The sequence below is a fragment of the Schistosoma haematobium genome, chromosome ZW, assembly GCF_000699445.3.
Source record: "Schistosoma haematobium chromosome ZW, whole genome shotgun sequence".
Taxonomy (NCBI): Eukaryota; Metazoa; Platyhelminthes; class Trematoda; order Strigeidida; family Schistosomatidae; genus Schistosoma; species Schistosoma haematobium.
Window position 1 is genome coordinate 73,325,545 of NC_067195.1, and position 24,780 is coordinate 73,350,324.

At 36.9% G+C, this 24,780-nt stretch overlaps 1 protein-coding gene across 1 annotated transcript in view; it reads right to left on the bottom strand.

The window, feature by feature from the left end:
- Positions 1-22,568, bottom strand: part of LCLAT1 (Lysocardiolipin acyltransferase 1) — a 28,156-nt gene extending 5,588 nt beyond the window's left edge. Inside the window, exons 1-4 of the mRNA XM_051208732.1 lie at positions 22,495-22,568; positions 12,076-16,116; positions 9,259-9,576; positions 5,090-5,240 (exon numbers count right to left, since the gene is read on the bottom strand). Of these exons, the coding sequence (XP_051072419.1) occupies positions 5,090-5,240; positions 9,259-9,576; positions 12,076-12,393 (787 nt within the window). The 5' untranslated portion in view covers positions 12,394-16,116; positions 22,495-22,568. The remainder of the gene's footprint in view (positions 1-5,089; positions 5,241-9,258; positions 9,577-12,075; positions 16,117-22,494) is intronic.
- Between the last annotated feature and the right edge of the window lie 2,212 nt (positions 22,569-24,780).

Here is a 24,780-nt window from a genome sequence, read left to right on the forward strand (position 1 = left end):
TAATATTATTATTTATAAATGGATATCGACAAGATAATTACTCGAACGATAGAAATTTCTTATCACTAAATTGAACACCATATTCTAAACAAAATGTCCCTGCTACAATAGGATATATGTTTAAAAAATAAAACAGATAGCATCCATTGAAGTATAAAAACAAGAACGATGGATTTGGCGAAGATTTATCTTTTTTTCGGTAAATTCCTACACAATACTATGCAAATAAATAGTTGATAATCATTGTGAAGAAAAATACATATTTTCGGGTTCTCTTCGATAAATCATTTTATATATACATTTTTTTATTATTTTAACACATAGATATTGGTACAAGGAGACACCAAATACATATGCGCCACACAAATCTCATTCGATATGTGTGAGGGCTGTGATACTGCTTGGGTACCCAAACCGAAGCAGGTGGCTATATATACATGCAGAGATATAAATATGTAATATAACAATAAATAAAAAATTAATTTAGCTAGATAAAGTGTTTACTAGTGTCATACCTATATTCTATTAATTAATTTTAGCGAAGGTATCATTAAATCAAACCTTCAATCATAATGTGTAACCATAGTGAATTCTAATTCAATAGAATAGACGATACTTGAAGTACATGTGACATAATAATTTATAAAAATGATATGTTATTTATTCAATGTAAATAACATTTGTATCATCCTCTTCGACAGAATATATCATCACATCATGTTAATTTAAACAAAAATTACTTTATTATTACTGTTATAATGAAAAACTTTAATTAAAAAAAAAACTTAATTAATCTTAAAATATTCACTTAATTCACGAGTTTAGTTTATGTTGCATCATTTAATTTACATGATTTGGTTAAAAAAAGAGTGAAAAACACAATAATATTTTTACGCAAAAATCATTTGTAAGTACAAAACAAAACAACAAAGACCTAAACTAATCAGTACCATTATATGTGAAACTTATTATTTGAAATAATCTCAGTGAATGAAATTTAAAATAAGTCCAACGTTTCGTCTAGCTAACTTGTCTAGACTTCTTCAGGATAATAATCAAAATCACCAGTCGCTGAGATTATTTCAAATAATAATTTTCACATATAATGACTTCTTTATACTCGGCGCCCAATTTCTCTCAAACTATTCATTCTAATTAGTATCATCTTTGGAAAATTTATTAGATAAAAAAACAGTTTAGATAAAAGTAATTATAAACGAAATATACATCAATGGAGATAAAATAAAAAAAGATTGGTTCAGTAGAGAGATCTCTTTTTGATTCATTCATTTTCAATGTTGTACAATCGCATACATATAATCATTTCTTAAAATGATCATTATTATTGCTTTTACAATTTAATTTTTTTAATAAAAAAACTGATTTTTAGCTAGACCATGTTTGATAGAAGCACTGGACGACAGTTTCACCCTAATGTAAATCCTAGGCAGTAAGGATTTACAACTATCGGTCCTAGAAATGGTGAAATGACAAAAGAAAAACTGAACATCATCTACGAAATAAATTGTGAAAACTGCGAAAAACACCATATTAGACAAAGTGGATACTCTCTTCATTTTCGCCTACATGAACATCAATTAGCGATCAAACGCCATGAAATATCCTCGTTTATATAAATGCATGTTAATAATTGCGGACACACATTCGACTAGAAATATGTTGACATATTTAATAAAAGGAATAATATTAGCACCAGAGAATTTTAAAAGCTTGGCACTCAAGTCAATCAGCAATCAACATACACATCGAAAGCAATCCAATCTATCAACCAATTAGAAAAATCATGGACAAATACAGGACCAAGAATCAAATCAATGGGAAAGTCAATCAAAATAAAAAAGTAAACAATGACAAGTTAAACGTCAACAATAATCAATCAAGAGGAGTTCGGACACTTTATTTCTACTTGAAGTTTGTGCTGATGATGTTGTTCATAAGAACGACGAAAGCTCCATGACCGAACTATCCAGCTCAAAGAACAAAACTCTACCCAAATCATTCACCTGAGCTACAAATCTTTTTAAATCTTTATGAGAATATCAATATTGCGGTCCAGGTACATCTAGATGACAATTCCCCAATAGGTCAGTCAGTCAGCTACAACGTAGAACCAGACACATATATGCGTCGGTCCCAGTTGCCACACCTCATTAACACAAAAAGATGAACATCAAAATTATGGAATTAGTTAACTCAATAGTAGTTACAAAAATAGTGATTATGTGGTCGATGCAGCCACGACCAAGTCTGAGGTCAGCCTGTTTTTCTCATATTTGCAGTTCACGAGTCTTTGTTAAGCGTCCGATAATTATTGAGGTTAGTATTTTAGATGCTGTATTAGTCTAACTCCCAGATCTTAGCTAAAATATTAGTCAACCTAATCGCTAAAATTGGACCATCATCCTTAAAAACCTCTGGAGCCAACCCATCTGGACCAGCTGTCCTTCCTTGTTTCAGATAAACTATAGTCTTTCGAACTTCAGCTAGAGTTGGGGAACCTACTTCAATGTTCCATTCACACTGTATGGGAATGGAGGGGAGTTGTAGAGTAGCTGAAGGTCAGCTGAATTGTTCCCTAATATGTTCCGCCCATCGTTCTAAACGTCTGGACTGGGAGCAGATGGGAGTGTCGTCTTTTTCCGAAATAGTCTGACTTACACTTGACTTATCAATTCCAGTTTCTTTTATTAGTCTGTAGAGCTGTCTTGTGTTCCCTATAGTCGCCGCCTTTTCCATCTCTTTTGCTTTCATTGCCCACCACTGCTCATGGTTGTTCCTTGGACTGTTACTTAACCTAGATCTGATTTGTTGTCGCTCTTCATCGTGTTCAGAGCCTGATGGGATGAGCTTACGAGAATCCATCAGTGCAATAGACCTTGAAGAAACCCATTGGTTCTTTGTAACCCTGTGGTTTAAATCACTGACAGATTTCACTGCTGTTTCCACAGCTGTTTGTATAGCTTTCCAAGCAACATCTGGGTCAACCTCGTTTTCAGAACTACCTAATTGTGACCTCAGTTGTTCCTGGAACCTACTTTTGGTTTTCTCGCTACTCAATTCAGTTCTAATGGGTCTTTTAACTGAGGCTTTTTTGCGTCCAGTGAGGCGCAAGCAGATGCGTGCCCGTATTAGGGCGTGGTCGGAGTACAAGCAGGTACTCCAGAATGAGCGACAATCTTCTACCGACCCTCTCCAACGATGACTGATGGCAATATGGTCTATTTGAGTCCATCGTTGGTTTGGTGTAGGGGTCGCCATGTTAGACGATGTCTCTCCTTATGCTTAAAATTTGTGTTTGCTAAAAACAAACGATTGTCTGAGCACAGTTGCAGCAGACGATCACCATTATCTGTTCGCTGAGCCGGAATACTAAAATACCCACCTACATGCCTTTCTGTTTGGTTTAAACTACCTATCTGGGCATTAAAGTCACCTGATACGAGTACTATGTCTGAGCGTTTAGCTTACTGAAGAAGTTCAGATAGCTTTCTGTAAAATTCATCTTTCACTTTATCTGAGCTGCAGTCAGTGGGAGCGTAGGCAGAAACGACGAAAAGGCAACGACGTGTATCCCTATCCTTCCGAGTTCTTACGGAGCCGTTTAGCCGAACAGCACATAAACGACTGTTAACGGGGATCCACTCTAACAGCGCTTGTTCCGCCTTCATGCTTAGTGCTATCCCTACTCCTGCCAGTCCACGAGAACTGGCCGTCGTGTCAGCAGATACACAGAGGGTGTATCTCGTTGGCTCTCCGTTTTGCCGAGGTGAGGTCAAGTGAATGACCACACTGGGATCCTGTATGCTTGTTTCAAAGACACAGCATACATCAATGGTACGAGATTCTAGGGTTCTAGCCAAGGAAGCCTGTTGACCGATTTGACATAGGGTGCGTACGTTGAAGGCTCCAATGTGTAGTTTGGAGCGAGGTTTCAGTAGACCTGGGACAGTGTTTTGAGCACTAGAATCGGTGGCTATGGTGACACCTGAAGAGGAAGCCGAAAAAGGCAGTTTAGAGGTGAAAGTCGATGTAGGAGCAATAATAGGAAGTGAAGATGGCGGTTGATTATGAATACAGTGATCTTGAGTGCTGTTAGAGGTATGAAGGCGGTTATCACTTCCCGGTTGCCCACACCGTGGAAGGGTTCTTCTGGAGGTACCTGAAAAGGAAATTGGATTAGAGATGGTCTTAGTGACCTGGGAGCGTGACCGCAGTGCCCAAGGGACAACTGCTTGAGGTCAATGACCCACGACCTTTTTATGGGTAATTTTTGTGTTAGCTCCGTACTTGTTGAGACCTTACCTTACCTTACACCATCAAGTTGACTTGAAATACTCAAAAACCAATTAATTTGATCATATAACTATAGCCACAGAATCTTAAAAAACTGGTAGAAAAATACCACGTGAAGCCTACGCTTTTTAACCTTGAAAAAATATACAAAATAGATAAAGAGACAAAGTATCTATTTACATTCGAATAGATGTGACTGTACAAAATCATTCGCTTTGAGTGAAACGAAACAATTACAACAAATGAATCAAACAACTTTAAGTACAATAAGACGTTTTTAGCAAATATACCATGTTTATTACATTCCTATGTCAATGCTCAATATATTCACATGTTAAACTGATTGATTGTCAAACTATGACCAAGCCATGTTAAACATTTGATTTGAAATACCTAATATCTATCCACTCATCGTCAACTTACAGCTAAGTGGACAATATATTCAACATGTCATCCTTAACATGAAACTAGCCTTTCTAAAATAACTCGTATTCAGTGTAGCAGGACCGAAGGCAAATTAAAATTATTATCTAATTAGATACCAATCTAATGTTCAAGCACCCTATCTCGAGTTCTGAAGGTCCTATTTTCGTGGATTGCACACTACTAGAACGAAGTAGCTGTACGGTGCACCCTGGTTTTCCATTGTACGGCAAGTGAGATCGATCTGAGACGAATACAACCTACAAATTAAACTAGACTCCAAAAAACCTCTTCAATCAAATCATTCGTTTATTTGTTTATTCGAAAAAAAATACGATATTAACAAACTAACCTAAGCCAATCAATTTCACTAAATGCAAGAATCCAGTACTTCTAGGATGAAGTGTATAACGAACACATGGTAAGTTATTTTGCTTCGCGTAACTGTCACTTCTCTCCAACGAAGTACTGCTCAAATTTGTGCCCTCAGGAAAGATTAACAACTAGAAGAAACAACAAGCGAAACAAATAGTCAATAGAAAAGAATTGAATGAACAAGCTGACTTTTTACAGTAAGATTACAATACTAACAATATGTAGAAAGAGAAAAGTAACTTCATGATTAGTGAATTCCTTCATAGGTAGAAAACATCGGACAAAACACTATATATACGTCTGTGTCACACACCGATTTACCTAAATAACCAATAAAAGCCATCAAGAAATAGATATCTGTTTTGTCCCAGTTTGAGATTTTTCAGTAGTGCGGACGCAGCCACGTATTGAACCCAACACTTGTGATTATAGCTTCGCATTGGAAACTCGAGAATAATTTTGAAGTTACTCACTATAACGAGAACCTGAAGAATGGGATTGTACGACAAATGACTGTCTTTGTTATCGATGCTCTTTATTAGTGGAATGGCTTATTAATTTTCAGCAAAGCTGGATTATAGCTAGCAATCAAATCTAGGACATGAGTTTTGTCTTGATTAAGATTCGTCAGCCAGGATATATATATGTTAGCATATTACTGTTACTCATCGAGTAGAATTTTTTCGCGCGATATTTGAATATGACCTAAGAATTCAATTGCTCTACACAGTTTGACAATCGGAAACATGAAATACCTACATATAGTATCGAAAATCCTCAAAAGGCTAAATATATCACAACAGTTGGTTTTGTTACATAATTAAAGTAAAAGTTGCTGAATGAAGATTTTTGGAACTTATAAGTAAACTACGGTCAAAAATAAATGATGGTGCTACTGAATATGATAAGTAGATTATTCATCAGATCGATGAGAAAGGAAGAAAAGAGACTAGAGTTCAAAGATATAGTTACAAAGTGCAGGACAATATCGTGGTTTTTTTAAAAAAGTAGATGAATGAAAGTTACTGTGAATGAGAGTAGCCTATGAGCTAAAACAATAATAAGAGGAATGAAATTTGAATGAAACCTCAAATGCTACATGATAGTTAGCAAGAGAAAAAATACAGAACATCAAAGAGATAAAATGTTGAGAAGTATGAAGGGAACTATTGGGTATAAAGATGGTAGTGAGTATAAAAACTGTTTTATTACAGTCATTTTTCTCAATCTAATCCTATTCGGATACATTTCGTACATTTTCTAAAGGTTTTGTGTAGTTTAAAGTAATTTTTACTATTGATTGACGACAGCTTACGAGTCCTACAGCAACAAGAAAACAGCCGTTCATTGTTCTCTAACTTTTAATGATTCGGTAACACAGATTAGCTAGCTTGTGGTGAAATTAACATTACTAACTTTATTTTTAACTAATATTGTCCTTGACCATGTTCCGACATCCTTACTTCAAATGACCTTCATTTGTCTACTGTTTGGCATATCACACCACAATCAGAGATAATTATTTGCACTTGGTGTTAGCCTTTACTAGTTTATTCAGTGACATATTTCGTTTATTCTATCCACTAGTATTAACTTAACTGGAAGGATTTAATCAATCAACCATACCTAAGCATGGACAGTGTACAAATATACTTATTGTCACTTCAGTTACTTCATATACGTATATATAGTAATAAAGTTGTGTAGTTACAATTTACTCAACTATGAAAAACAGGGGGTTGTAGATGAAGATGTACATTTTCACTGTAATTAGATGGTAAATGGAGGTAGTCGACAGGAAACCCTGGACCCGGGTTTCGTGCAACTTGGCACTCGTCAGCAAGGTGTACTTGTAATCTTGAGGAAACTGGTGCTCCCTGACGGATCCGATCCCGTGTCACCCAGCTTCACAGTCAGATACGGTAACACTGAGCTATCCGGGACTAAGATGTAATCACAATTGATTGATCAATGGGTGGTGATCAATGTCATGTCTGTCAAGTCCTTATATAGTGCAGATCGAATGTTTACAGCTCTAGGACCTTGAAGGAACGAATGGGCATTCATTGATCACTGAATATCGTGGAAATTAATCTGATATTACCTCACTCTCTAGTAGAATAAACGTTTAAACAGATGATCGTACAGTAATCCTGTAAGAAACAAAAAACGATTTCCTATGAAAAACCGAGCCGTACCACATCTTTATCCTTCTTTGGGCTACGTTAATTAAATTTTCATAGGCAGTAACAATAAAATACAAACTGATTTTTACAGTGAACATTAAAATTTGAGAGCAAGCTTTACCGATTAATGTTTTTAACTGTATTATTCGAGTTCACTTAAGTGGTACAAACACGGTCAATTTTCCATGTTCATAAATAGGTAGCATCATATGAAACGCTGAGGTGAATATAGTCAATACTTGATATTTTAGTTAAACAATATCCATAATTACCCATTGACTAATTTAAACTCAAGACAAAAATGTAAACAAAATGACAAACTATAACACCATTTAATGATTTCTATCTGATCACATGCTTATTTAGTAGTTGACTTTGTGTTAGATTCATTGAGTTCAGCATACTGAACATATGTAACTTACGCAAGATGTGTTTATTTAGCGCATAAACTTGGTGACATGGTTTAAGCAATCGACTTTTAATCACTACATTGCCCATTCGCATTGTACTTTAACATAACAACAGTTTGACAGCTTTCACTGAGCAGATGCAACTCGCAACTTAAAAATTAATCTGTAAATAGTTGTCGAGTTGTAATAATAATTAATACTCATTGTATTGTAATAGTACGTAATGGAAGAAAAAGCAGTATTGAGCGTCCATTAAACAAAAACCGGAATGTGACAATTTGTTGACTTCATCGTGAAGAAAGAGATGTTTAACGTTTACGGATAATATATGATATTCATACATACTTCAAATCACATCAGTAAAGCAATATGTATCAGTTGACTTGTTGCTAGCAACCAACCAAGCAATATAATATGTGAAGTGTTGTATTAGTTAGACATAAATAATCCCATTTTTTCTATTGTAGCAATACGATAAAGATTTGTGTAATTCCAGCTGAAATTATCTTTTTTGAGTTTAAGGAAATATAGAGTTGTGGTCTTACTAGTGGTAAGTGACACTAATTAATGTCAAGTTTTTAACAGCTAATGTAAAATTTTGTCAATTATTTCTTTGTAATATTTAAATCATATATGCTGGAGTTTTGTTCTCTGAGCTGGATGGTTTGGTCATCCTTCTGAACGATCAGAAGAATGATGAAAGCTCCACGACCAAACCATCCAGTTCAGAGGACAAAACCCCATCAAAATCATCCACCTGAGCTACAAATCTTCTCCATCATATATGCACTAATTGTGTTTTTCCATAGTGTATTGTTAACAATTTTTAATGAAACAGTAAAAATATTCATTCCATAGGAAACTAAACAGATAATTATTGTGGGAAATTACAGTATTTATATAATACGTACATATAGCCTTCAATCGTTCATTAGCATCTTGTGTGAAATCCGAACTGCCTTCTCATCTAGTCTTCAAGTGTTCTGACTACGCCGTGCTTTTGATGTACTGAGACTCTTCTCTCTGGCTGACGACTGCGACCGCTTCAAGGCCACGCTCCGCTACATACTACTTACAAATCTGTGAGTAGAGTCTACCACATTTTTAGTCACACATGGAGCAAGAAACTTTGGCTTGCATGAGACACTGTGTGAAATAATAAGTATTGCTACTCTTCTACCACACTTGTTCTACGATCCACCTTAACACTTCAAAATAGTTTTCGTTAGGTTTAACAACTTTGTCAACTGAAAATAGTTAATAAGTTGTATTACTGACGAACCGATTCACAGTCAACTTTGGTCGATTGTGTGGATTCGACAACATGATGACAATGGGTTTGTTTCGTAATCCTCGTGGTTAAACGAGTTGACCTTAGTTAGACAACCAATGAAAATTAAAGAACCATGAAACACTGCTTTACTGAAGTATGGGAATTGTAAGACTTCATATCCACGACCCCGACAAGGTTCCAGCTCCAGGACCTATAGGAATAGCAGTAAAAGTATGCAGACACAATAAAGCACATACTCAAAATAAACACTACGTACTTGACAACTCTGTTTAACTTTGAGTAAATATTCTACAATTTTTTGTAATCGCTGTTGATCTGTTGCAATACGCCGGCGTAGGAATATAAAGCTACCACATTGCATTGCCCAACCAGCACCTGGAACTTTCGCAAGAGAATCCTTAAGAATTATTTTCATACGCTGAATTGGATCACCTAAGCCCCACACGAAGAACCAATCCAATTGCGTCCGGTGATTGATCAGAAAGAGACAGCTATGGGGTTTAGTAGTGGTGGATGGTATAACTCGGTCACCAAAATGACGGATACGACAACCAAGAATTTTGAGTATTACAAACTAAAAACGATAATACATTAAAACAATTAGTCCCTTTGATAAATTTCGATAATGATACTAGAAGACGAAGATTATCAGATCTATGTGATATATTAGCGCAATACAATTCGAACAATCTGGTCACACATATACTTGTTAAGAGCATTTATATATATGTATATGTATATGTGTGACCAGATTGTTCGAAATGTATTGCGCTAATATATCACATAGATCTGATAATCTTCGTCTTCTAATATCATTATCGAAATAATACATTGGTTTGATTATACACACAACTTTAAATGGCATTCAATGAAGATGTTGGAGTTACTTTGGCTTATATTTGACATCATATTCTGAACTGTTATGGTGCATGAGTATAGTAATCATTGAATTCCATAAGCTAAATAATAAATTGCAGAAAAAATAAACATTTCTGAAGTGCGATAAAACTTCATCCGGGAGATTTGACCAATATATACAGATTACAAATCAACGGCTTCCCTATTACTTACGACAAATTTTAAGAATAGACAGTTAGATGAAACAGTGAGACATGTTTTTTAATTTACAACCTGAATACGACGTAAAAATAAAGATTAATAATATCGAGATACTAACAACTAACCATTTCAAACAATCTTCTCTGATGACTATCAGCTACATATAGGTTTACACACTGAGATATGAGTTACATGGAATAGAGGGGGGGGTGATGATAGTGACTGACTGTACAAACACCAGTGGGTAACATGTACACAGAATGAGTAGGAAATCCGCAAACCAATTCAGCTTTAAAAAGAATTGAGCTAAAACAATTACAGAACAGACTGTGGTCAACATTAACATGACAAGTTAGATTTAGGAGCGCAATAAGAATGGCGAATCCATGATTGAATCCAATGAATATAATGTTTGAGTCGGACTTAGAATTCAAAAACCATATACATGATTATACAATAAATCGGAAGTCATTCATACCGAGTGAAATAGACGGATAAACGATACCAATAGGGAATCAAGGTTTCAACTGACGAATTCTAAAAAATTAGGCTCGCTTAATTCAAGCGGTCAATTACAATGGAAGAATTACAGTGGGTTTGTGATACAGTATATGGTTTCTTTCTTAGTTAAATATAAGACAGTTAATGCGGAATATGTGCAAAATCAAACAATCGGTAAAATCAATAAACGGATGGATGCTAATAAGTCAGAATTCAGGAAACAAAAATACTGATGATTTGTATGGATGAATATAAGTACGCCAACGACAGTTTTATTCCTAGTATAGGATTGTGGAGATTGTTAAATTTCATTTAAATCACAAACCAATATAAATTAGACAATCATCGAAAGCTTGTAAACACTGAACAGCTATTTCGTCGTAGTACAGGACTCCAAAGTGGTTTGTATCCAATATCCCACAACCAGGGATCAAACCCACAGCCTTCTGTTGCAAGCACTAACAGTTGACCTGTAGACCATTGAGCTGGCATCTAATCGAGTACAAGTCTAACTTTAATCAATCCACGAGAGGAGATTTCCGGAGTTCTAGTCAGAAGCCGTGACCAGTGGAGTTTAACCATATCAGGTATGAGGAAAGTACCTAACTAAGACAATAGGAAAATGGTTGTGCAATATAGTGGATTGATTGAAGTTAGATTTGTACGCGACTAGATGCCGGCTCAGTGGTCTAATGTTCGTGCGCCAGACCGAAGGCTGTGGGTTCGATCCTCAGTTGAGAGGTAGTGGATGTACATCACTCAGGAGTCTCGTACTAAGACGAAACAGCTGTCCAGTGTTTACAAGCTCTCAATAGTTTTCTAACTTAGATCGGTTTGTGATTCCAATAAAAATCAACAATGTTTTTGTATAATCAAATGGAAGTTACATTCGCCTTACTTGTCTTCTGTTGAGTATAAATTTTTGTTATCTATAAGTTGTTTGTGGTTGGACAAAATCTACTAGCTTTTTTCGACAAAAAAACAAACAAACAGCATTTGTCAATCTAATTCTTTTCATAGGAAGATCAGCTGATATACACATGATAAGTTTTTTCACAAGAATTTGTGTTGATTAGAAATCAGAACTGCAAATGAAACAATTCGAATGACTCAAGAACATTCATAGAATTAATCATTTAAGTAAATTGATTTTAAAAAAATTGTTTACTCTTGATAACTAGTTTATACTGGGAAAACAAAAACAATGGAGCGTATAGAATTAGAGATTAACAAAAAGTTATTTGAATTGTAGAATGTAGGATTACTTCGCTTCACACTAAGGATGACTATTAATTTGTTACGCTTCACGACCAGTTCGGAGGGAAATTAACTGTGTTTTGATGTGATGCCTAATTGCTTTATTCACACCTAATGGCATCTGTGATAGCATGTTTGAATCTAAAGTATTCTGTTGTTATTATACTTGAAAAATAAAATGTTTTATCTGAGCAATAATTTGTACTGCAATTATCTCATCTTTTAGTCATCAAACTATATCTACATATATACTTACTTCAGCAAGCATCAGCCACGATGTTAAGAGAAAGTCACTAAAATAGCGAAATACAACAGGCGACAGAATAGCCAACGGTAGTAATGGAGCCAAAAAGAAGATAGAGCCAATGTACGCAGAAAACAACAATAGACAGATTCCAATTATACCTCGAATTCCATACAACTTATTAACAGGAAGTTTCGGTGGAACAGGCTGTGGAACACATGAAGAGTAACTACTATCAGACTTTTCCACAAACGAAACTGGTTCAGATGACGTTGTGCAATTTTCTCGCTGAGACTCATCATCTGGAATCACCTTAACAGCACCTGACATTTGAAGAATTCTCTCTCTAAAATAGAATAATAGCAGTATGAAGTATGCACAGTAAATAAAAAGTGGGAAAAGATAATTGTTTTGTTTTCAGACATTTATTGTTGACAATTAGTTACAATTAAAAAATCAAGCAGTAAAAACGAGTGTACATGTAATCAGAACAAAATATATAAATAATAGTGTGGGAAAGTGATGAAGTTACAGTATGTTCATTACAAAGATTTTATAAAAATGGATATCAATCAAAAGTTTATCCTGACGAAAGCATAATAAGAAATACAATAAAGTAGGATGAAAATACACTCAGATGAAAAAACAAGTTGGTAAGTTCAGTTTTCTACTAAAAAGCATGTTTAAAATCACTGCTTTTAAAAAGTGTACTCAATTTGTTAACTACCCCAAAAGCTCATGATAGGTTAAGATTCTTCACTGAATCCAAATTACCTAGTAGTTTTTTAACACTATTTCTCTATTTTACCACTGACCTTTATAATACTGATCAGGTCATTTTAACAAATATGGGTAATTAAGTTTAGCCAAATAAAAGCTTACACCGCTAATATCACCGGTCATTTTCAGAAAAAATGGATGTCTTCCATAATAAACCCCATTTTCAAATAAAGAAAATACTAGTAACTGACGTGTACGAAACAAATCCCATCACAACTTTTACTTTTGGTCTATTGCAATTGCAATTCCTTTTTGTTGGCAACATGTTCTGACAGTCACGGTCAAGTAGTCGATGAGATTACAATAACTGAGGCTAAACAAATTTTATTAATATTATCTTTATGCATTTAGTTGTTGATAGTTATCTAATCCTCGAAATAGTAATCCAAGTCGGCATTGCTCCTCATCAATTATTTAGTTTTTAACCTGTATAAAAAGTAATCCCCATGTCTACAAATGACCTGATAAATAATAATGTTCGGTAAGCAACAATGAACCATTTATAGGCTGGTTGCTGCAAAATCTGACCATCGATATAAATATATAGGAATTAATTAATTTAGAAGCGAAATAACAAGTATTTGGACATTTTCCTAATAAGATCTTGCCACTAAATGCTATGGTACGGATGAGGGTGGAGAGAGTTAGCTTTTCCTCTCGAAATACTTTCACATGGCCACGCGTATACAGCCACTGTCAGGAAAGCCCTACACACTGCTTTCTCGCGGCACCGGTGTTGTTACAAAACTGAGAGGATGAAAAGCGAATGTCCAGCGCTTTAACCAGCTTGGCAGAAACGATGAGTCTACCTAGAGGAGTTGGAAAACCCTGATCCAAAATAAAATGATCCACGTGGGCTCCAATATACTGAAGGAACAAATGGCGTATGTACCAATTGTTGGTCACCGGCTATCATGGGACTGCATCTCCTGACGTTGCTCCACGGCCTTGTGGATCAGACTTTATGGTCGAAGGCTCCGAGTGTGACCCCCTTAGAAAATCACCTGCTTCGGTTTAGGCACCCAAGCAGTATCACAGCCCACACACGAATCAAGTGACTTGTGTGGTGTATATGTATTCGGTGCCCCTTTGCATCAATATGTGTCCAAATAAATAAATAAAAGAAGATAACTCATAAATAGAACAACACATATAAGCAAACAATTGTTTTCAATTAGATCGTCATCAGGCTTTACTCTAATATACATGAATATTTATACGAAAATTTTAAACCAATCAAGGCAATATGGGTCAATAATCACAATGAAATAGAATAAGTCTCTCATAAATAGATTATTGTTCAAAACCAATCTTATTATTTGGTAATTTCTGGCAGGAAAAAGTAAAAATGAAACTCAGTTACATTTTTTTAGTCGAATCAGTTGTTGATTTGGCAAATTATATACATGCATTAAGTTATTTGTCAATCAGTGTCAATCACTTCCAGTTCAATGAGGTCAAATTTAACCATTGATCAAATACTTAAAAACGCTGCAAATTTCCTTTTAATTTTTGATGTCAGTTTGATCAGATGAAAGTCGGTTGTAAGTCAGTGGTGGAACCAGTAATTGATGTACAAATAATTCTTCATTTACAGTCCTGCTTTTTTCCTTAATTGAGACATACCCGTCCTGTTATGAAGTAACGAATACCAAATGGAAGTTTTTTCCGCAGTCATAAGAAATAGCAATATCAGTAGCAGTACAAAAGTTTCACTGTAAGACTACTAAATTTTTAAATACTATTGACTTGCCCTACACAATGGTTAGTTCTCCAGTGGTTTAGTTCTACCTAGAACACTCCCGAACGACCAGTCTAACATCTAATGACGTCCACATCCACATGTGAAAGGTGCTTCAAAGTCAGAGTTGGAACATTCATAACTATGTTGCTTTCTGATTACAACACATATTTCACGTGCATACAGTAAAGCTTATTTGCATCAATACATAGTATAATTATCACTTTACAAACAGGCAGTTTAACGTAGCTTTGCAATGAAGTAACTACAAGATCATTCGATAAGACTCATCCTTATCATTATTTGAGTTATAGTCAATAAACTCATTAGAGAGTCAAACAGTAGTTCAGCCTTTCTAAATTTTCAAAAAAATATTGGGAAGATTTGAGAATTTTAACATAACTAAGTTGAGAAGCATGTATTCTACCGGCCCACATATTGAACCATGATAACCGATCACCGAATACTGTGAATTGCTGCGGACTAAAAAGGTTAGTTACAAATACACTATCTAAATACAATACGCTTTCCCCAGATCACGAAAGATTAATAGAAATGAAAGACAAAAAATGCTCAAGGTTTAACAATTATAGCATTGCGTTATTAGAATAAGATATCTACACTTAGTACTGAGTTGAATTAAAAAACAAGTAAAATAAATAGTAATGAAAATTGAATGACTACTTCCGAACAGAATAAACATGTCTCGAAGAATGGTGAGGATTTCTTGAATTCTTCCGATTTTTGCCATTTGAATATAGGTTTTCAACAGGCTAAACAGCTTCGACGGTATTAATCTACAAATACCAAGGCGTGAAGAATGCTAAGTAGCTGTTACCCTTACTCTGAGCTACAAGTCTTCCACCATTGTAAAACTAAGGTTCAAATTTTTAAAAAATATATCCAGGGTCAAAAATTGAAGATTACAAACATGATATTTTACAATACAGAACGACTTGCCAAAGCACCTCGCGACAGTGAGAAATTAAGAGCGTAAATATAAAATTCGAATTATCTTTACAAACACTGTTGAAGTTCCATGGATTAAATTACTACAAAGTTTTATTTTGAACCTGGTTTCCGAACAGGTGCGCAGTCATGTACTCCACGTACAACTTTATGTTTCACTCCGATAAGGTCTTGTGTGCGACCACCACGAACTAAAATAATATTATGTTCCTGTAAATTATGACCTTCACCAGGAATATGAGCTGTGATTTCACGACCATCAGTTAAACGGACACGTACACATTTTCTGTTCGCACTATTTGGTTTCTTGGGTTTACGTATAAAAGTTTTTAGCACAATCCCTTTTATGAATGGCTTCGCGTTCATCGCTTTATTTGGGGGACGCTTCTTTTGAAATGGACCACAAATGGCCATTTGAGCCAAAGTAGCTAGATTAACGGTTGGAGACATCCCAAGTGGTGAAAAGCAGTTTTTCGATGCAACTGGTAAAGATAATCCATTATTTATACACTTGAGGCCAACTGAAACAAAGGACCAATTCAACAGTTGTTTGTGGAAGGAACCTATAGTAAAAAATAATTAGCATGCTGTGAGATGTAAGAGTATAGGTGCATAAATATAATTAAGATTAAAGGCTTTATCGAGCTGATAAAATGTCTGTGTCTATATAAAGCACGACCAGCTTACACCACATTTAATTCAAATCAGATATACCCCATTTCATATCGGAGTGGATAAAGTGCATTACTGCACGGTTGAGATCTAGTTCATGCAGGTATATGAGGTAGAATATTTAGTCACTTAAGATTTTGCCCCATCGCCCAAATCCAATTACACTATGAGAAGAGAAATGTAGAGATTATGTTATTTATTTTATTTACTTATTTGAACACATAAATATTGGTACAAGAGGGCAACAAATATATATGCGCCACACAAAACAATGAGAATTCGAAGAGAAAGAAAAAAAGGTAAGGAGCGTAAAAGAAAAAACAATAACGAACAGATTAGTGTGAGGTAGTGTAATAATAATTATAACAGTAATAGTGGAGGAAACAGGAAGGTACAACGAGAAAAAATCTTTCAGTTAAGGAAAAAGCAACCACTTTTTATGAAGAAAGTAAAAGAAGGTTACAGCAGGATCGCCACTGGCTTCTATTCTGAGCCATATCTGATAACGTCTCTAGCCTTTCTTGACTTAAAAGCAGCATTTGACTCGGTAGACCGCGAGATTCTGTGGCAGTGTGTCATTGAAAGGCGTACCTCAGAAGTACATAAACCTTGTGAAGGCTCTTTACTCGAACACTACCAGTCGAGTCAGAGCTTATGGCGAACTGTCATCTACTTTTGCAACCTCAAGTGGTGTCCGTCAAGGCTGTCCACTTTCTCCATTTCTGTTTAACTTCATCATAGACCTACTGATGGAAATAACATTCTCGTCGACTGAATTCTCGGGTATCGATCTCCTACCAGGAAGTCCACTCATCGACTTAGAATACGCGTCGACAACTTCACTTATCTTGGAAGTCTGATCAGCCCTAATGGGCTGGTATCGGACGAAATCTCAGCACGGATTCGAATAGCTCGTTTGGCTTTTGCCAACTTACGTCACCTATGGCGAAGGCGAGATATCCGTCTATCAATAAAAGGACGAGTATACTGCGCGGCAGTCCGTTCTGTTTTACTTTACGGCAGCGAAACATGGCCATTAAGAGTAGAAGATATTCGTAAGCTACTAGTATTTGACCACAGATCCCTTAGAAATATTGCTGGCGTCTGCTGGGATCACAGGGTAAGTAATAGTGAGGTTAGACACAGGGTATTAGGGAATGATGGTAAATCAGTTTATGAGGTTGTGAATCTTCATCGACTGAGATGGTTGGGTCACGTGTTACGTATGCCCGAACACCGATTACCACGACGTGCAATGCTAACCGGTGTTCGGGATGGCTGGAAGAAGGTTTGGGGCGGCCAAACCAAAATGTGGCATCAGTCACTAACTTCTAGTCTGAGCCCTGTTGGTAGATGCAGACTACTTGGTTGGCGTCCGCGCGACTATCATAACCAGTGGTTGGAAACTCTGGGTGACATGGCTCAGAATCGATCACAATGGTGTAGGTGTATACACTCCCTGTCTTCCCTTAAACTAAGAGATTAAAATCACTTCATATCTTTCTTTCTACTAACTAATTCTTTCTGTACTGTATCCTTATATGCAATCTTTCTTTTATATATTACCACCATTGACTTAACCACTCCTATGAATCCGGTGTTCATCTTGCTGTGCTAATGCGGTATGGCAACCTGGACCGATGCATATATGTGTCTGGTCCTACGTTGTAGCTGACTGACTGACTGACGTCTCTAGCCACAGTGTAGCACCATCTCTCGAACCCCAGCCAGGGAGTCGTGAAGAACCGACAGGACCCAGTCCTTCGCAGCTTTCTTTCATACCACGACACCATGTCATACACTGACCACCTCTCCGCTTTTTCTAACCAGTCCCAGAGTCAGCATATAATGCACGACGTGGTACACTCTGGGACGACATTCGTAGAACACGTCCAAGCCACCAAAGTCGGTGTTTCAAGGTGGTGACACCAATTGCACTATCGTCCCTGTGCCTGAGCACACGATGCCGAACCTCTGCATTACTAACATAGTGTTGCCACTGGATGTCAGCAATCCTTCGGAGACAGCGATGATCGAACACAGAGAGTCGTCTAACGTCCTCAACTCGAAGAGGCCAGGTTTCACAAACATAGAGCAAAACTGCTCTCACCAACACGTTGTAGATCCGACCTTTTACAGCCAGACTAATATCACGAAGGCGCCAAAGATGCCCCAGATTGGCATAAGCCGTACTGGCTTTGCCCCCAAATGCCCTGGTATGGCCGAGAGTGGGGTGGGCCCGCCCACCCTCTCGAAATGCTCTCACATGGCCACGCGTATACAGCTTCTGCCAGGGAAGTCCTACTCACTGCCTTCTCGTGGCGGGAGTGTTGTTTACGAAAATGAGAGGATGAAAAGCGAATGTCCGGCGCTTTAACCGGATGCCAAACAAAATCAATGGTGCATATGGGCTCCAGTATCCTGCGGGAACAAATGGCGTATGAACCAATTGTTGGTCACCGGCTTCCATGGGACTGCATCTCCTTACGATGCTCCACTGCCTCGTGGGTTAGGCCTTTAGGTCAAAGGCTCGGGTGTGACCCCCTAAGAAAACCACCTGTTTCGGACTGGGCACTCGGACAGTATCACAGCCCTCACACAAATATGATGAACTATTCAACAGATTATGTAAGGTTTTAAAAGATACAAACAAATCAAATAATTAGGTTGTAGAACTGCAACTATCAAGATACTTGTAAAATACACTGAGAATATTTAGCAACTGTACTAGACGTGATATATAATTGCGGTGTAGTGAAACAGTATGGTTTCAATTCTATTTGAAGTAAAAGAACATACGTAAATGACATCCTCAGACTAAAGAAGACCGGTTTTCTTTGACTTGTTTTCACGCTGCAGTGAAAGCGATAATATCAACAGTGTTGGATTATGTGAAGTTCTTTTACACTAATAAGACCTGTTTGATAGCCTAAAACAGCTTTCTGTATACTTGTAATTGTTTCTGAGAATCAGGGTTGCTAAACATGGGTTATTAGGTCTCCTGATATTGCCAACCCTACTGTTGACGGATGATGAAAAATTATGCATTCTAGTCATTAACATGCAACATAAATTTTAAGTGCTAGTTGGTTTGTACGGTATTAATGGGACTTTTAATAAATAAATATACATAGAACCCCTTGAATCAGTGTATACAAGTTTATAATGAGCACCATGGTTGTAAACCCAGATAAAAGGCAGATGCAACGTTCTAGATAAATATACATCAAGACAACACAGAAAATCACAGAAAGGACAATAGACAAAACAAATGATAAAAGACGGAAAAGGGGTGATAAAATCGTAGTTTGTAACATAAGTAGTGAATCTGAGCTATGTCAGCCAACATCTCTAGAGAGCATGTTCCAACTGTGCTGCCAGTCAGCTACAACGTAGTACCAGACACATATATGCGTCGGTCCCAGTTGCCACACCTCATTAACACAAAAAGATGAACATCAAAATTATGGAATTAGTTAACTCAATAGTAGTTACAAAAAGTTTAATATAAGGATATGATATAGGGAGAAAGAATTAGTTCGTAGAAATAAAAGTATAGTAATTTTAATCTCACGGTTTAAGGAAAGAGAAAGAGTGTGTACACCGACGCCATTATGACCGATTCTGAGCCATGTCACCCAGAGTTTCAAACCACTGATTATGATAGTCGCGCGGACGCCAACCAAGTAGTCTGCATCTACCAACAGGGCTCAGACTAGAAGTTAGTGACTTTATGGACTGATGCCACGTTTTGGTTTGGCAGCCCCTAACTCTCATCTATCCGTCTCCAACACTAGTCAGTATTGCACACTGTGGTAATCAGTGTTCAGGCATATGTACCACGTAGCCCAACCATCTCAGTCGATGAAGATTCACAACCTCATCAACCGATTTACCATCATTCCCAAATACCCTGCATCTAACCTCAATATTACTTACCTAGTGATCCCAGTAGACACGAGCAATATTTTTAAGATATCTGTGATCAAATACTAGTAACTTAAGAGTATCCTCTACTCTTAATAGCCATGTTTCGCAGCCTCAAAGTAGAATAGAACGAACTACCGAGCAATATACTCGGCCTTAATTGATAGACGGATATCTTGCCCTCGCCATAGGTGACGTAAGTTGGCAAAAGCCAAACGAGCTATTCGAATCCGTGCTGAGATTTCGTCAGACACCAGCCCATTAGGGCTGATCAGACTTCCAAGATAAGTGAAATTGTCACTCCCTATCCTTAGTTCAGGTGTTGACGCAGGCCAGTCCTGAAGCAACAATTTGCATTTGGAGAGGTAGAAACGTATCTCAAACATCCTGGGATTGTTGCTCAGTACTAACAAAAGACCCTGCACTTTATCAGTCTTCAACAAACAGGATTATGATATGTGTATTCTAAGTCGCTAAGTGAACCTCCTGGAAGGAGATCAATAACTGAAAATTCAAACGACGAGAACGTTATTTTCAGCAGTACGTCTACGATGAAATTAAACAAAAATGAACATAGTGGACAGCCTTGACGGACACCACTTGTAGTTGCGACATCAGATGACGGTTCATCATAAGCTCTGACTCGACTGGTAGTGTTCGAGTAAAGAGCCTTCACAAGGTTTATGTACTTCTGAGGTACGCCTTTCAATGACAGACACTGCCACAGAATCTCGCGGTCTACCGAGTCAAATGCTGCTTTCAAGTCAACAAAATCTATCATTGTCGGACGCCGACAAGCATTCCTGTATTCTAGAACCTGACGAATAGTGATTATGTGGTCGATGCAGCCACGACCAGGTCTGAGGTCATCCTGTTTTTTCTCGTATTTGCAGTTCACGAGTCTTTTTTAAGCGTCCGATAATTATTGAGGTTAGTATTTTAGATACTATATTAGTCAAACTAATCCCTCTATGGCTATCAAGGGATGATTTTGGCCCCTACTTATGTACTGGGACAATCAGTGATTTCGACCAAAATAAACAATATATATGGTGTAACCTAGGCTAACGAATACTAAAACGTTATCCATTCAACCATATATCAAATTTAACATTAAGTCTCTTGCCTAAAATTGTTATCCATGTTTTAGTGTTTGATTTTCTCGACTCTTTTGAAACACTATGCTATTTACTGCTTCCCTTGTTTTAGCATTATTTGTCACAACAATGATCTAGCGCACATGGAAATCAATCAATCGTTTGTCAAAACACTGCTTTAGGACACATGCATCTAAACAGCATCACATATTGAACTGTTAAACTCCGAACCCTAATAGTCTGGAGAGCGAATCGTCCCGCGGGATCTGCAGATGGGGTAGTAGGAGAGCGTTTCCGCTTAAAGAGGTATGATTTTCGTTATATTCCTACCAGAAACTGAAAGGCAAAGCAAATATCTCAATACCTACAGAGTTATAATGATCATCAAGTTTTCTTGTGAGATATATACTAGAGGGTGCTATCACAATAGCTTTCGGTAGAGTTCCAAACGTACCGATCTAAACAGCGAAAAGGTTCGTAAGAATTTTCGTGTGAGCTCTTTACGCGTTGACGTGTTCATTTCTGCGACCTATTACCATAACGTATCGGCGGTTTACTCACATGAAGAGAACTATAGGGAAAATGATACACTACGGCTGCATCCCCTTAAACCTCATGTTAGACAGGATGTAACAGGCGAACCTAGGTCAGCTGAGCAGGGCTAAATTCTTCAGCCCGCACATTGACGTTGCTCTTTTCTGAATGTTTCAAATTAGTAAAGATAAGGGGACATAGTGCACAAGTTATTCCAGGTGAGGTGTGAAGTTGATACTAAAAACGATTCTCAATTATTCCAAAACCAGGCTACGTAATATTCCAGAAGTACTGTTCAAAAGTTACTGGCCGCAGAATTACAATTCTTTTCCTTTTAGATAGATGTATATACCAATAGGCGTCGCTTATTTACCACTAGTATGTACGGGATTTCATATAAAGTTTATATTCCACAAATACCTCTTCGAATTATTTACTGACCAAACTCAACACTCAAGCCGGTTTTCTCACTCCCACAATATCAGCTGCCTTTGAAAATCGACACCAGCTTAATGTCACTAAGACCATTTCACATTCTACAGTATGCAATATATAAATTCAAATGTAGTTTTATATTGACAAAACGATTATTGATCACAATACATTTAATCCTGTTCTGGAATGCTATAGCGAACTAAAAATGGTCCTGCATCCCATAACACTGAAATTTCATAGTGTGGAGTTTCAATATATTAAGAAAAACCAGCCTACCAGTCGATCTCGAAAACACGCTACAACAACGTTTGAAAAGCGCGGACATCACGCTTAAATTTGGTGACCCTAAGATTCCAATATTTGATTTCAATAATATCAAGTGATACAAAACAGCTATGAGTAATAAGACGATATTGATTCGGAAATACTCTCGATATCGGACACAATCCACATGAGCGGTATTCAAAAAGAAAATGGTATATTTACTCGCTGAGTTAAACGAATAAATTTCGATTGTTTATTACTCATTTAGAATATTGCTTTCACTTTAATTAAATTTATTTCAGCTAAAGTGACACGAAGATTGTTATTTTTACAAGATAAATTTATCTGCACTTTTTCTACCAGACTTTTTTATTTGTCACACTTCAATATCTAACATTTTACCGTTTTCTACTCTTTTTCTTGTTATCACTTCTGCGTTCATGTACTAATGTATCTTATTTATTCTAGCGGCTTTGTTTTGCTACTATATAGGTCTAAAAAAGCAGTTGTCAATGCTCAGACTGTCGATACTGTGTGGAAAGTTGCACGCAGTACAATGAGTGCAGTGGATGACACAACCGTTTGAGCGAATCCAGTGCCAGCGGATTTAAGACGGTTTGTTAAACCTACGCAACTGACTACCACCTCACGATATTTTTAAGGCCTCTCCGTCAAGTATTTATGAACAAGATAGCTAAACGGACGTGAAATGAAGCCCAATCAGGCTGAGAAACAGTTCCCAAATCTCCCAATGAAAGGGACTTAATATTACAAAGTGGACATGTACACATGGTACCAGAAGTTTTTGACCATGAAGACTCGCCGCCTGCCAACTGTATAAGGTGACTTCGGTCATTTATCTGTGGTTATGTCTAAATTCAAGGCCTCGTTTCTATGAAAAGCTCTACAGAAATCTCAGTTTTAGCATCTGGAGCGTACTGTCATCATGCAGGAGAATGGAAATCAACTTCCGAGTTCAACTCATGTGGTTACTCAGTTTTTGCAGATTTGCACCGTTCACTATTCTCACGTGATTCTCCGGAGTTTTATTGTTTGGTCGGGTTCCTACAAGAAGAACACTTAAAGTTTGCACCACTGTTCATGGGATCGAAAGGTTCGTGGTTTTCTATCGCAACACCTGAACCCATCACTGGAATTGAAAAGAACCACTGGAATAGCGTATCGGTTAATGTATCTGGTGTTCAAGTAGCTTCGGATGGTCATAATGTATATTATTAATAACGAGAATAATAATAATTTATTCTCAAATAACAGTCTGTTACATGAGGAATGCCAATTTACAGGCAAGATCAAATTGTTATGGAAGATACAGTCTACACTGTGGTAGGTTGCTCATTTCGTTTGATATTTTATGAGGTACACTGATCAAAAAATTGTTTGAAGGACGAAACTGTTACCCTACTAAAAGTCAGTAATTTTAAAAGCATCATTGAAGTTGATCACCCATGTAGGCCAGGGCTAGCAGTTTGTATTTATGCAGTTAGCAACGATCACTTTTTAAGCAACATCAAAACATTTGTTCAACAGGTCCGAAGATTAGTGAAACGTCTTTGTGTTGCATTCAAGATGGATCCGGTGTCATTCTCTGTCGAGGCATCATCACTCAGAAATTTTACATTATGGGGTACTCGCCAGCAACCAACTTTGTTTTAAGCCCCCTTTCAATTCCTCGTCTTTTCATATTACCTTCGCATACTATGGACGATTGTAAATCATCTGCATCGATGTTTATGAGCTTCATTAACTACATTTCACGCGTCCCAACTTATTGTTTTTGGGTAATGAGACGTATCTCAACGTCCTTTATTGTGATCGCCCTGTAATCTTCATATGATTGAACTGAATCAATCTTTTTGTACATACTTCACGTCTTTGTTATATTATCTGCTTCGATCGCTCCTTCGTTCATTGTCCTAGTGCTTTTGCACGATCAAACGCCAGTGGAAATCGTAGACGATCATTAGAAGATCAGAAACCCTGCTAGTTTTGATTTCGTTGTATGATGAATTGCATGAGGGATATTTAAATGTCAACGTAGAGTGAAATTCATTGCTTGACGTAAAGTAAATTACACGATCTGATTATATCATATCACTTGTCATTATCATGCTCGCAAAAAACATGTTGAAAAGTTTAGTGCTATTTTCAAAGCGGTGACATCGGCATTCCACTCATTTCCTACTTCAGAAGCTACACATAGTCAGGTCATGCAAGACGACGTTTTTTAAAGTATTCATTTTTCTAAGTAAACTTAATGCAGCTGCAGTATTATGAATC